The sequence below is a fragment of the Apteryx mantelli genome, chromosome 9, assembly GCF_036417845.1.
Source record: "Apteryx mantelli isolate bAptMan1 chromosome 9, bAptMan1.hap1, whole genome shotgun sequence".
NCBI lineage: Eukaryota > Metazoa > Chordata > Aves > Apterygiformes > Apterygidae > Apteryx > Apteryx mantelli.
In genome coordinates, this window is record NC_089986.1 from 10,771,037 (window position 1) to 10,785,708 (window position 14,672).

At 38.4% G+C, this 14,672-nt stretch overlaps 1 protein-coding gene across 6 annotated transcripts in view; it reads left to right on the plus strand.

The window, feature by feature from the left end:
* Positions 1-452: 452 nt before the first annotated feature.
* Positions 453-14,672, plus strand: part of ATP11B (ATPase phospholipid transporting 11B (putative)) — a 72,785-nt gene continuing 58,565 nt past the window's right edge. For all 6 annotated transcript variants that reach the window (XM_067301656.1, XM_067301655.1, XM_067301653.1 and 3 more), the window contains exon 1: positions 453-531. In XM_067301656.1, coding sequence (XP_067157757.1) covers positions 505-531 — 27 coding nt within the window. In that variant the 5' untranslated portion in view covers positions 453-504. The remainder of the gene's footprint in view (positions 532-14,672) is intronic.

The window sequence follows — 14,672 nt, forward strand, 5'->3', positions numbered from 1 at the left end:
GGCCCAGGCCCTCGCCCCTCACACCAGCCGCAGCCCTCCTGCCTCCCCCCCCCCGCCTCTCCTTCCTTCCCTCCCCCCCTTCACTTTCCGTCCCCCTCTTTGCTCCCATGCCTTCGCCCTCCTCTCAGTGCACCCATGCCCGCCCCGACTCCCACCTCTCCTCCCTCCATCCCCTCACACCCCCCGCCCCACCCCCCGCTTCGCTTCCCGCCGCCCCGGACGTCACTTCCGGGGGGCAGGGCCGCAGCGCCGCGAGCCGCGGGGTGACGGGGCGGCCCTGTGATGGCGGCCGCGGGGCGCCGGCAGCCGCGGCGGCTCGGGGCGCCGAGGGGGCTCCGCCGCACCTAACTCGGCGTCGGGCCCCTGCGCCATGGCGGGGAGCCGCGGCGGGCGGCTGGCGTGAGGCGGCGGCGCGGCAGCGGAGGGCGCGGCACGGCACGGCACGGCACGGCACTGCGCTGCCCGGGGGCCCCGCCGCGGGGGCCGCGACCCGCGCCGCCGGGCATGTTGCGCTGGGTCCGCCAGCAGCTGGTAGGTCGCTCCCGCCGCCCCCTCCCCCCCCCCGGCCCGGCGGCCCCCTCGGCTCCCTCGGCGCGGCTCGGCACGGCCTGCCGCCGCGGGGTCCCGGGGGTGGCGGGGTGCGGGCGGGACGGGGCGGGGGGGGACGCGCCCCCTTCCCCTGGGGCTGCTTGCTTCATTACCGGTTTTTATTTTTGACAACTCTCAAGAGGGTTTTTTTTTTTGTTATTATTTCTTTGCCTTGAAGCCGAGTTGAGGCTGAGGAGAGCGCGGTTCCTTACCTGTAGCTTCCATGGAAAAGGCTCCCCGAACTTGTTTTCCCAGGGGAATGACGGTGCCTTTTTCCGTGGAGTGACACTTCTGGGATTTGCTGCCTGCTCTTCCTCCTTTGCCTTGCGAAATCTTTCAAGTTTTCACCACGTAACGTGTGTCTGTCTCATTTCCCTGTACCTGAGGCCTTTGGAGGAGATGCAGCTGGCTGGGTTAATACTCCAACTCTGACTAGAAATGAAACAGCATCATATGTGAAATACTTTTCAGGGAGAAAACCATTTGGAAAACGCTGCACTTACAAGGTTTCTCCCTTCAAATAAGCAGTACGTAGTGTGCTTGTCGTATTATGTTGTGCGAGGGAAATAAGGCAGCGATGACTGTAACGTCTGTGATGCTGTAGCAGTGGGAATACCTTGAGTTTGGCCGTTTTGATTGAAATGTTGGCCAGCTCCCCACCCCCTCCAACATTATTTTTCTTGTGTGTTCTCAGTGAGAGAAATTAATTCTAAACAAAATTTTTTTCCATTCATTGACGTTATCTTACATCACAGGTTACCTTACTTAGATTTTTATATTCTGATTTGTAGACCTTTTTCTCATTAATGATTTATTTAACTTGTTACATCACTTTTTACAAAAAGAGATTTTCTTTTCCTTATATTTCTTCTGTTCTTCCACTACTGCTGAACCTGTGGCCCAAAGCAAAGTTAAGCCTGTTTTTATTATGTGCATTGGTTGAAGATTTTAAAACTAGTTTATGGTCTTGTAATTACCCTGTATTTTTTTAAAATCTGTGTTTGAAGCACAGGCTGCATCTGAAGCACAGGGCTTGTAGTGATGGTCTCGGTGCCAGCTTGACAGTGCTGAATAGTCTGGTGTGACACTAAGGTTTATTGACCTGGAAATTAATTTCTCTGACTGCACTTTTCTGGTTTGTTACAGTCACACACAGGTTTTCTAGGGTAAAGACTGTTTGGGGTAACATAGTTATTTTTTTTTTTCCCTTGAAGATGGCTAAAGGTTTGTAGATGCTGTTTTTAAAGCAGCATTATGTTGTTTTCTGTAGAGTTCAGGTTAGGAGGGGGTGCATCAGCGCTAGGAATTATGTATCAAACATGATTGCTTTTCTCTCTGTAAGTATATTGACCAGCTTTCCAGAGATCTATTTGCCATTAATAAAAAGTAAAGACTTAGTCTAACAGAAGATGAGCAATAAACTTGGCCATAAGAGGTTTTTCTTCTTTTAAAGGAAATTGTTTGAGGGGAAAATAACTGCTTAAAATTTGTCCTTGCACTAGTTTTGAAAAGGAAGGATTAGCATTGCAGAAGCAAGGGTGATAAGAAGTCAGGATGCTTGAACAAAAGTGTAAATATGGTACTAAGAAAAGAAATGATTGGAAGGACAAGTATTTGATGTTTTTCTTTCTATAAACCTCAGTGTTTGAGGTTTAACGCCTTCATTGTTTCACAGCTCATTAACTTGAAATGTGGCCTAAGATAGGTACCACACTGCGTCGTTTCTTCTGAGGCACACCCAGACACCTCAGCCTTGTGTGTAATGAATGGTTTAATTTAGATCCAACCATATGTTTGTTTCTTAATATGACTATGATGATTAGTTTCTGTTAGAAAAGAATGTGGAAGAGCTAAGCAGCTGGGGAAGGATGCTGAGAAAATAATCGGTGCACAGGAAGAAGAGTGGGGTGTCATAAATTGGGCTGCTTTTGCCATAGGTGGCTGTGGAGTTTCAGAAATGCTGAGACTATTGGAATCGAAGGGTAGCAAAATTTGTATTTGATTTATGTCTGATAGGAGTACAGAGAAGAGTGTATGGGTCCAGATTCCTTTAGAGCGTATATTTTTACCTGTGTTAGATGCAGCAACAGAGCTTGAAAAATGTTCCATTCCAGATGGGAGGATTGGAACCGAGCGTATATGTGGGAGTCTGATTTACATGGGATGTTGTAGTAGTACAAAAGAAAAAATGTTGCTGTGAAAAAATGTTGGAAAGTAGTAAGGTATTGGGGAAAGGGGGAGGGACTGGCACTTTGCTGAAGGCACTTTTAAGTAGTTATTAAGTACTGTCTGTACAAAACTAGCCAAAGTTTTGCAACTTTTTGTTTGATTAAAAGGCCAGTAGTTCATATGTTAATTAATTGTCCTGAGCACTTATGTGCTTGAGAACTTGCGTTCTCAAGAATTGTAAAAGGGCAGGGAAAATGAAACAGGTAGGCTTAGAGGTAATGAGAAGACCTGCTAGGCAATTCAGATGATTTCGGCTAAGTTCTTTAAGTGGTGACTTTGCTGTGCTTTTTTCTGTGAAGATCTGTGCATGACTATATGCTGTGCAAAGGAATGATTAGTCTTCTGAAAATAGGAGACATGCTGAGAATATAAGACTTTATACATCTTTGTTATTGTCTTACAAGTCCAAAACAAATTTTAACTAAGTAAAGTAACGTTTGTCCTTTCAGTGATTTGCTGTATAAAAAGATAGTGATAGTAAGCCTATTACTCAGTCTTCAATGCCTGTATGGGAATCTCTTATAACATTGTCAGTTTGTTCTGATATGTTGACATGCATTCTGCTTTGTTGGCTCAGTACCAATTAAAAACCCCCAGATCTTCAGTTTTTGTTCATCTATTGCTCTCTTGTACTAACTGTAGGTAGCGAGTAAGTCATCGACAGTGTGCAATTTACTAATTAACAGTTGGAAGTACCTAGGTTTTAGTAAGGAAGAAAAAACAAAAAGCAGAGATAAAATGGGGTATAATAAATTGCTTTAAAAAATTGATACATTTGTTAGGCAAGCCTTAAGCAAAAAAGATGCTTGAATTCCAGCACTGTTATCCTGAGATCTCAGCAGGAAGGTAGGCCTGTAGATTTGTTGAGGGTTGCATAACACCACAGGCACAGCCAATTCTGCTTAAAAAAAAGAAACCAAGTAAACAACAGTTGATAGGAAGCATCACTAATATTTAAAAACAGTATAGTACATCTTATTTACATTTTCAAATATGATACGTTTGACTACAAAAAAACCCCCAAATTTTGTCAGCGACAATTTGCAGCCTATCAAATGAAGAACTGTAGTTCCATTGTGACATTTTTGAGTATGTAGAGTGAAAATTGCCATTGACCTCATTAATGATATTGAAACTTTTTGTGTAATATATCTGAGAGCTTAAGAGCATGTGTTTGACTTCACTTTTCCTGTTCTGTTATGTGACAGATATCAGTAACCTGTTACTTTCTCCTTATGTAGCAGACTGTTGTTTAATGATGTGACTTCACCCTGTATTTGGTGGAGCAGCTAAATAATTTTGTGTGTAAATTATCTAAGTTCATTATCTGTTACAAGATTCCCTTTAACACATTTAAGGCGTAAATATAATGTGGCTATTGCTGTTAAGTGCATTATAGGATCTGAGTTCTTAATTGTGAGGGGAAAAAATAGTTGAAAGTATATTTCTGGTTAAGTCCAAAAAAGATTTTCTTGCTTCCAGTTAACAGCTTTTAGTTTTGTGAAAATGACCTGTATAAAAAAGTTCTCCATCAGAGTATTTTCTGTTATATTTTCCTGTAATTTGAGCCTTTTACTTGCAAGTAAGGAGCTTATTAAAGAATGAGACGTTCCATAGAATTGTTCTTGAATGGCTGATCTATATACAGCAAAGTAGTATTGTAGTACTGTTGATCAAGTTTACGCAGTGCCAATACAAAACATGAGTAAAATGTGGCATTTGTAACCCCTGATGACTCTGTGTATAACTTCGATAGATTTATGACCATGTTTGGACTGTGTTAATGTTCTGATGATCTGATCTGATGATCTTAGCTGCCTAATTTTGAATTCTGTTACTCCTATCTAATGAGGAAGGGTGTCTGGGTTTCCCTTCTAGTTGTGTTGTGTAGAGTTTGAGCCTCTCAATCTATTAGCTAACAGTGCGATGATGTACAAAAGACATTTCATGGGGAAAAACCTAAGAGCTACCTGGATGACCTCTCTTTTGCAAATGACAATCCAAGAGTAGCAGAATTACGCTGTGTTTGGCAGAGTATCTTGTTCCTACATTTTGAGAAATTGAATGCTGTTGTGCGTTGACAACAACCTTTACACTGTGCAAAGCAAGGTATTCAGGCAAATGCAGCTCTGATACTTAACTAGAAGTCAAAGACAAAATATGTAGACTAATTCCTTTGGATTGGTGTCTATTTTAAATAGAAAAACTAGTTACCAGACTATTTTATCACAGGAAGATTCATGGGTCATAGGAAACCCTTCAGGTTGGAAGGGGGACCTCAGGAGGTCATCTAGTCCAAAGCTTCTAAATAGTCTGCACTGAAAGAGAGTCATGGAGATTTTTTTTGCCCGTTCTGTTTCCTTCAAGGACAATATCTGTGGGAGGGTTCCTATTCATCATTTGGATAGGTTCTAATGAAAACACTCTTTATTAATAAGAGAAATGTCCTTGAACAGATTAGCACTAGAGGCCTTTGTGTTTGGGACTTTTTCACTTTCCCTTATAGGTGTTAGGATCTGTTAAGGCGTTCTGAAAGAAGTGGATGGTGTTCTGTATTAACTTGCAGTTATCCGTGTTCTGAACAAGATGGACAATGTTTGATCACATTGTTTACGATGACATTTGTGTATTGTTTTCACGTAAGCATTTCTAAGAGTTGAACTGATTTTTTTTAATTAATTGCCTGTGTTTTTTTAATGCTAAAAGTACTTTGAACTACTCCAGTTATTGAGGATTGTAGCTTGTGAAATCACATGTTGCTTTTCTAGAGTAGATTTTTCCCTCGTCTTTTCTTACTTGTCATTTGTTGAAGCCTGTGGACTTTTTTGGCCAAAATTAAATGGATTTCTGCTCTTGTATAGAAAAATAACTAGAAAAATAAATGCATATTTGCCTTAACTAAGAGTTCCTTTGGTTCGGACTGCTCAGCTGATTGCTTCTCTATTGTCGCTGAAGGATTACAGTGAGATGTATATTGGAACAGCCCAAAGGTTGCACTGCCTTGTATTAGAGTCAGGGTAGCTGGAGAATTGGGGGATTATAACTCCCCTCATGTAACTTCACACAGGAGAAAATGTGGCCCTGTTTTTTTGCTAGAGATATTTGCGATCTGCTGGACTGATCCTCCCGGTGTGTTTGGGGTTTTTTATACTTATTTTCTTTTTATATTCTGCAACTGCTGAGGACTGATACATATGCAGTACAGTTTGTTTCAAAGCATTCAGAATCTGGCCCTATTTTCAGCCAGCTGTCTGTTTTGTACAGAAACATCCACTATGTCCTGTGTATAGTTTTTAAATCTTATCTCATAAAAATTAAACCCTAATTTAAAAATTTCCTAACAAAACAGTGTGAAGTATAGCTGGTTTGGTTAATTTTATTTTTTTAGAAGGTGATTTAAAAAATAGGAAAATCTGGGTTGTCAGAAGTGCTATCTTGCTGTGAGATTTGGTTATTTAACCTGTATCTTGTCCCATCTTGTATTTTTCCTAGTCGTAAGCCTTTTATAAGCAGCAAATTTCTATTGTGCCAAACTTCCACCTGTCAGGCATAATATGACCATTTGGTTGACTGTACAATATTTCTGCACTAATACGGTCCTATCTCCCTTAATAGCTACTGTCTGTTTATGTTTTCGTGACTCAAGGAAAAAAAGGAGTGTTATTTTGTTGACAGAGAGTAAAAGCTTTTTCATGCATCCTGGTCAGTATATGGTATCTGATGGGGTGTTGGAGGGAAGGGGCAGGATCGATGTCTCTTAGTTTGTTGCTAAGAGATAACCTCTGAACTTACATCAAAAGGTGAAGTTTGTAATCTAAGCCAAGTACATATGTGCTGAATTTAATAATTAATCATCATCGGTATCCCTTTTCTCTAATCTTGGATGGGCTGGCTGAATTCATTAAAATTTGTGTTTGCTTTCTAATGGAGTAGAGAGAGAGAAAGAAGTTCTGAGGAAAAAATACAAGCATGTGTTAAATTTCATTTAAAACATTGTGACTTGTCTTTCATTAGTGATCTGCCATCTGATTTTTGCTACCATGTTGTGGAGTCCTCTGTAGTTATGACTGTGTTTCGTTCTGTTACGTTTTGTCATAGGAAAAAGGTATTTACAACGTACCTTTAAAAAAATCCTTTAATTGCTTGCACAAAGGCTCTTTATAAGCCATCGGATAAGAACTGCAGCAAAATAGATCTGACAAAGTGCTGCTGTAAACGCAAGGTCATCTCTTCCAGTAAAACACAGGTGACTTATTTGAAGTTAGACTTTATTATTTTATACAGATCCCTTTTCTACTGCCTCCTGTTGAAAAACACTTAGCAGCAGCAGTGGAAAAGATGGAAAGTAGGACCTACAGCTCTACCATGATTTAAAAAACAAAACCCTATGATTCCTTTGCCTCCCACATACTGTGACTTAAGAGGATTTTTTTCTTCTTGTTTACTTTGAGAGTAAAAATAGGTATGGGAAAGGGGAACTTTCCTTTAAATGGGATGAGAAAGATAATGATGTAGACAAAAAGCAATCTGTTTTCTTCTCAGCCTTAGTATTTTGCTACAAAAATAGGTTTTAAATAGTATATACCAAAATGTATATTTTGATATATTCTGTTACATTTTGTTACTCTTACTATCTCCTATGTGCCTTTTTTATGCTAGTTTTATATGTGGGTCTGCTAATTTTTGGAGATATTTACATATTTGTTTGGAAAAAAAAATTGCAACAAAATACAAAGGAAGCTTAGGATTTAGCAAGCCTTAGGCATAAAGCTGTTTATGGACATATCTGAAAGCAGTATATCAAAATGATATTTAGATTGTAACTCATGTTTGAATTTGAATTAAAACTGAAATTAAAGCAGTATCTGGTAGAAGGAATGGAGTAGACTCCAAGCTACAATGTTAAGTTTTACAGAGCAGACGTTATCAAAGCATGTTAAAAGGAAGAAGTAGACAGTTCTAACTATGAACCTAATTCTCTTCCTGTGAAATTTGTTGAGCAACAACCGTCAGAGCAATAGTCCTACAGTTTTTTTTTTCAAAATGTGTGCCAAAATTATACTATTTGTTATTTAGGAGCAGTTTTGGGGAAGAATATTTGGAAGGAAAAAAAATTACCTAGACTTTTTGTAGAGGAGCTAATAGGCTTAACCAGACATTGCCTACTAGAATTAATCCAGATTTTGAAAATGGCAATTAAAAAATGTTTTCATATGGGCTGAAGGTCATATAAGTAGTCCAAAATGACAGTAAGCCTTCATGCTTGTATAAAATAGTGCTATAACATGAAACTTCAAACAAGCAGGTAAACAGCATTTCATTTTAAGATAATAGTGTATATAACATGCAAGTAAATGAAGAGATGTATGATTCTTCTGTATTTGCCCTGTCATAGACTTGACAGATGTAATTTTTGTATATTATGAAATAGCTATCTGCAACATTGGGACTGCATTCTAGTTTTAAGTAAAAAAGAAAGTTCATAATCTGTCACAGATTTGAATTGCCTTATTTTATAGTAGAATTTTTTTTCTTTGACTTTCAACATCAAGTGACCTAAATGAGCCTAGTCACTATGAAGAAAGGACACAATCAGATTTTTTTTTTTTTAAGGATATTATGGTTATTCCAGGTATATAAAGTAATTGTGTGTTGAATGTTTCTTTTGCCATACTTGTTCTGTATCTCTTAGTGTGATTTAGTTTGCTTAGTAATTGCTATTTGTATGATTGATTATTGCAGAAATGCGGCGTTTTCCATGTTTAAAATACTTTAACAGTGTTCTGAAAAGTGGGTATTGGTTTTTGAGATCTCAATTCTTGTTTTATAAAATATGAAGCCTTGTAGTTGCTTCCTGATGGGTGTCCACAGCTTTGCAAATCCTACCTAGAAGCCATTTGTATGTGTCTGGATGGAAGATGATATTGCAGATGAGGATAACTAAAGCCCACAGAGGAAAGCAGTGTTAATTCTACATTTTAAATGGTGTAGTTAGAACCCCAAAGGCATCTTCACTCCTGCTGCTTTAGAGCAATGCACTGCTTCAGGAATTGCTGCAAAAGACCACAGTTTTTGGACCACAGACACTGTCAAGCCTAAACTTCTCTTAGATCTCTTGGACCTTTATCGTAATACTTGTTTGTTTGTTTAGGGATTTATTTGTTTATTTATTTATTTGAGCAAAAAGGTTGGACAGTCCTGAATGGCCTTGCGGTGTAGTTTGGGAACCACTTGCCGTTTCATTGAAATTAGGAATTGCTTCTTAGATCTGAAAGTTCATTAAATTGCTTTCTGTATTACAGCTGAAGACACATTTATTGTAAAGTTTCTTTTCTGTCCTGTCTGGTGCTGATTGCTTTACCAGGTGTACATTTGATTCTTGCCTGAAGTCTCTGCACTGATTTTCCTCTCCTTTAGTGATTTCCTAATTCACTGCTTGTTACTAGCACATTTTCCCCTCTGTATGGACAGCCAGGTTTTTAGCTTGCCATTGTATCCAAGTAGCACAGAATGTTTGGTTAGAGGTTATTGAGAGAAACTGGAAGATGCTCTGATACCCTGCAAATACATAATTTTTTTGCGATTTTTAGTGGCCGATGAAACTCGCTGAGTTTGTTTTGCTTGAACAGGCATTTCTAGTTGTATGATTTTTGCTTGGTCCAGAGTTTGACAAAATGGTAAGGATGTGTGTACACTTTTCCTGACAAAATCACTACTGAAGAAACTGAGCAAAAGCACCACTGGATCTGTTGATCTTCAAAATGATCGTTTTCATAATCTACTGTGTGTCTGATTATGAAAGGGAGCATCCTGATATAAAGCAACAAGCGAGGGATGTATTGTAGTCTTTTGGCTAATTAAATGGGTTGAATGCACCAGAATAACAATTCTAATAATCCTATAGAAAAAATGCGAAGCTTGGAATTCTGTTGAAGAACCTCAGAAAAAAGTAGCTGATGTAAAGCATTAATTTTGTTTTATCATATGATGTCTAAAATGGATTATGCTTTAAATACTGTAGGAGAGGATAAGAAAATCTGTTGCTTAATTGAGTTGAAATTTTTTTAAGATGAAACTGTATTCCTAAATCTTGGTTAAAACTCTTTGCTGGTATTGGAAGCTGGTCATGTTGTGTCAGTCCTTGAGAGAGCTGTTTGAAATACAAACTTGCCTTCTCAGCTTGCTTTTCCTAACTGATTTTATTGATATTACAATACCAGTATGTTTGACATCAGTCACTTGCAGAGAGAAACTGGGAAGTATGTTACCAGTGAATTAGGCCAAGTTAGCTTGTTTATTATTTTTGTAGATAAATAAGGAGTAGATATCTTTTTAAATTTTAAATAGATATTTCTCCAAATTATTTTTGTGAACATAGCTGATTGACTGTTTAACAAAATAAGGTAAAGTAGGAGACCTTGAACTGAGTATTACCAGGACTTTGTTCTAGGCATCAGCATGACTTTTCCAAATGCAGTACTATGTTTTTTTTTTTTTTTTACTCTGTGAAAAGAATCTTGCTTCATAATATCTTGGGCTTTGTTTCCTGCAGTGTTTCTATTTCAATCAAAATAATATAGTTTGGTTATAGTTATTTTAGGAGGTTACCAGGTATGCTTAACAACTGTAGACACAGTAAGATGAAAAAGGAAGTTGCAAGTGCAAGACTCTTAATACTGTTTTATTTCTTTATGATATTAATCTTGAAAAGAGGAGGGACAATTTGCATGGCACTATATAAACCGCAGGGTGCTTAAGGTGCTTTACTACTTCTGTAGCTAATGCAGTGTTTAAAATCGCTGCAAGAAAGGTTGTTTCTTCATTCATGCTAACCTTTGGTATGACAAGTTTTGTTTGACTACTGCCCAGTTATATGACTGAAAGAATTTTTGAGTATAAATTTACACAGACTTCTGAAAATGTGCATCGTGTGTGTAGTCATTTCTGACAAAGGGGAAACGATTCCATGTATGTTTAAAAAAAATCCTGAGTCCTAAATACATTTCTGCAAAACAACTTTCACCAAAATGTAACTTTGAAGCAGTGTAATAACAGGTTTTTGGACTATCTGCCATGAAATGTGGTGTTCTGTTCCTGCAGTAAGGGTCGAAGTTGGTCACCTCCCTAGGGAAAAGGCTTCCTGTGATAGTCTTTTGTTCTTTTTTTATTAATATTATTGCTTAGTATGTGGTGTCCAAAGGGCTTTCTGGGGAACTATTACTTTCCGTAGTAGTTTAGTGTGGTTTTTGAAAAGAGGAAGACGTTCTCATTTAGACTTCCTTCTTTCATACCCCTTTCACTAAAAACTGGTTATGCAGCAGCAGTTCTTCTAGCAAATAATAATTTTGTTTTTTTTCCTGTAAAACGTGTGAATGATGAGCAAGAAATACTGTGAGATTCTGATGAAGTAGTTGTAGTAAGGTATAAGTAGTTGTATGCAAATCATAAGCAAATATTGCTTGTCAGATGATCTGTAATTATTGCTGTATTTATTCCAAAGCTTGAAACATAACATTTAATATGTTGTGTGCTGGTCTCACGTCACCAGTCTTGGCTGAAAGATCTGCAGGTTTCTGCTCTCACTCAACAGTGCTCTAGGGTGTTTGAGGAAGAACACTAATACATGCTCCCAAGAGTTAAGCTTTTTTAATAGTAGTATTTAAGAAATAAGAGTCTGAAAGTCTAGCAGTAGATATTGTATATCATACCAACAAATTGGCTGAAAGAATGTTCTTTTTTTCGTCTGCTTACACTTTCAGGTGTCAGGAGGGCAGTCTATTCCTTTACACAAATCTTTTTTGTTGTGCTTCTTCTCTTCTAGCTACAATGCATGTTTTCTCCAGTTGCCTAATTTTTTGTTCGTGCTAACAATGATTCCTCAGCAGCAATGTAAAAACTCTTCTTCTGCACTACCCCCTTACATTGTACCACCAAGCTATTGGTAGGACCATGAAGTTAATTGGTTTGGGGAACTGATTCCTTTTAAAAAAAAAAAAGGGGGAAATGGTAGTTTTGTTATGAAGTCAGTGATCTGTGCACGTACGTAGATAACTGTTCACTAGAATAACTGTAGGAAAACGGACTTTTAGTGAAAGATATCGGTGAGAGCTATGACTCTTTTTGTAAGATTGAAAACTTAGTTTAGGAATTCTCTTTTCATGCTATTTAGCTGCAGAAATCCTTTGACAAGGGCATGTTACCCTAGTTTTGCGGTTGAGTTTGATAATGACATTAGAAAGAAAGAAAGAAGCTTCTTAAAAGTGAAATTAGGAAATAGTTTGTTTCCTGCATCTCTTTTGATAACTTGCGTATAGATACTATGCAAAATGCTTTTGCTGGACAGAAATTAGGGTTATGACTCGGTTCTGTTGCAGGAGCAGGGTCTGTGACTAGCCACATAGTTACAGAAAAAGTTAAGTGAGTTAATTGTTCAAGAAATGAAATTCCTTTAAATTCAACTTCTGTATAGAATTATTCTTGAAGAGATGTATGATCAGTACTTCTCTGGAAGATCTGCTTGATTGCAGTCCCACCAGATAATTACATGATGACAGAGTTGTTGGGTAATTTGGAATGATCTTTCGTAGTCACAGAAATAAGACTTGTGCTATCTGGGTTGTGCTCCCAGCTCTGCCACTTATTTGCTGCCGTGACTACAGTCAAGTCCCTGAGGTTGTCAAGGATGTGTCCTTTTCCAGCCATAGCTCTGATGGCTAAAGAGATTCTTGTCCCCAGCCTATCTTGCTCATACATCGCCATCTCCATAGGTCTAATGGTTAAGAGGCTTTTGCACTTTCTTCCTCATCCATCTCAACAAAACGGAGTTAAATTAAATGTGTGTAGACTTGTTTTAAGCTTGCTTAGCTGCACAACTGAAGCTGTAAATTCTATGGCCTGAGATTCTGATTCGGCAACTACATTCCTCACTTTCAATCAGTTCAGTCTGCTTCAGCAGAAGTATTCTCTGTTAGAGATACCTATGTAGTTAGGCTTTAGTTACATTGTGGTTTTTACTCTATCATAAACATGTCATAAAACTCTTGAGCTTTCAGGTTATCTGACAGTGGCCTAAAAGGGGCATATAAATACAGTGATACTGGATGCCTAAGCATCCTAGTTGCTTTGAAGTTTTTCATTTGTTTTAATAAGTTTCCGTGAGTGGCACAGCAGTTAGCATTTATCATCGTCAGAATACTGCAAGTTGTTTTCTTTGTTTTTTCTGTTTTACCCCTGCTTTTTGTCTGTTTTAGAATAGAATTTTTTCAGCCTGGAGAATGTGACTTTCTGAATTGGAAGCATCTGGCATTTCATGAGTGGCAAACATTTTCTGAGACAGGAAAGAGCTGTTTACCTAGCCTTATTAATTAAGTACATCTATCTTACCCACAAAACATTTTTATTGTGGCATATTTGGTATTGATTTAAAAATAATTTGCCACTAGTGTCAGATATCCAAAATACTTTTGCTAGAAATACTGTTTTCTTTTAGATTTTGAGTCAGTGCTCAATAGGTGTATCTTTTTCTCATCTTAACTTCGTGCTTGTATTCCTTTTTTCAGAGTTGTGAACAACTCCTTCCTTTTGTTCTTGGCTTCCTATATATTTTTCCAGTGTTTTCTCCTATTTACTCATTTGTCTCCTTGCTCCACTCTTTATCTTTAAACAGGCTTTCATGGTAGAGCATGTGATTAGAGCAGCCTTCCACTGTTTGTCATCTAAAAGTTTGTTCTCCTTCAAATCTCTTTGAAAGATCTCCATTCCTGTCTCTGCTCCTTTCTTTCTTCTGGACCGTCTTTCTTTCTGAAGCAGAATGTTTCTGAATCGATGATGACAAATACAATAACTTGTGTCTTTGAGAGGATATTTTAATTATTTCTTTCCACTAAAATGACACCATCATAAATATGAACATACCTAATGCCCTATGTTAGACAACTTTATGGATTAAAAAATAAGTCTTGGCTGCTTACACCAACCATTTTTTATGTCCTTTATTGTGTACACTGTTCATCACCCTGCTTAGTTAACTGATGCAGAAGTATCTGTTGGCGTTCTACAAAGTATCAGTTTGTATTTGACAATGAGCCTAAGTTTGAGCATGGTTTCACAAGCAGAGCAATGCCACTGCAAAGTTAGTTTCCTCACTTCGAGTAGTGGAATTGTTAATGCCCTTTCTACCTGTTTCATCAGTTGTCCTTTCACTTGGCATCCAAGAGCAAGGAGACTTTGCCTATGTAGCACAAATCATATTTATCTGGTTTTAAGATGAATAATGTCTGTGATATTCTTGCTGAAATTTCTCACTTTGTTTCACCTCTTAATAAGCTGAGACAAAGACGAAAACCAGAAAGGTTCATCTGAATTATTACTGTTTTACTGTCTTGCTTGCTTGTCTTTTGTTATCACCTGCTTCTCCAGGCCAGAAGTTAGAGTTGGAAAGGGCTGTCAGTGAGTCATGTAGCCCCAGGAAAGGCCCAAATAAAGATAGACTAGAATGACCTAAATATAAGCCCTTCTGTTACAGAGACATTGCAACCTCCCCATGTGACTTATTTTGATTTTTAATTATTTCTTTCCATCAGAAAGGAATTTTTGTTTGTTTTTCCAATAGCCAAGCAAAGTCTCCCTAGTGACAACTGAAGCCTATTTCTAGTCTTCCTTGCCCTTCAGATAACTCCTTTTCTCAGTGGAGCAGTTTTTGTATATTGGAAGATTTGTTAGCATATCCCTAGCTTCCTCTCCTTTAGGCTAAATGACCCTAATCTGTTTGCTCTTTCCTTTTTAAATTGGTCAGCCTTGTGTTGTGTGTCATGTTTTTGGGCTCTCTTGTCACTCACGTTCAGCTCCTCTGGATG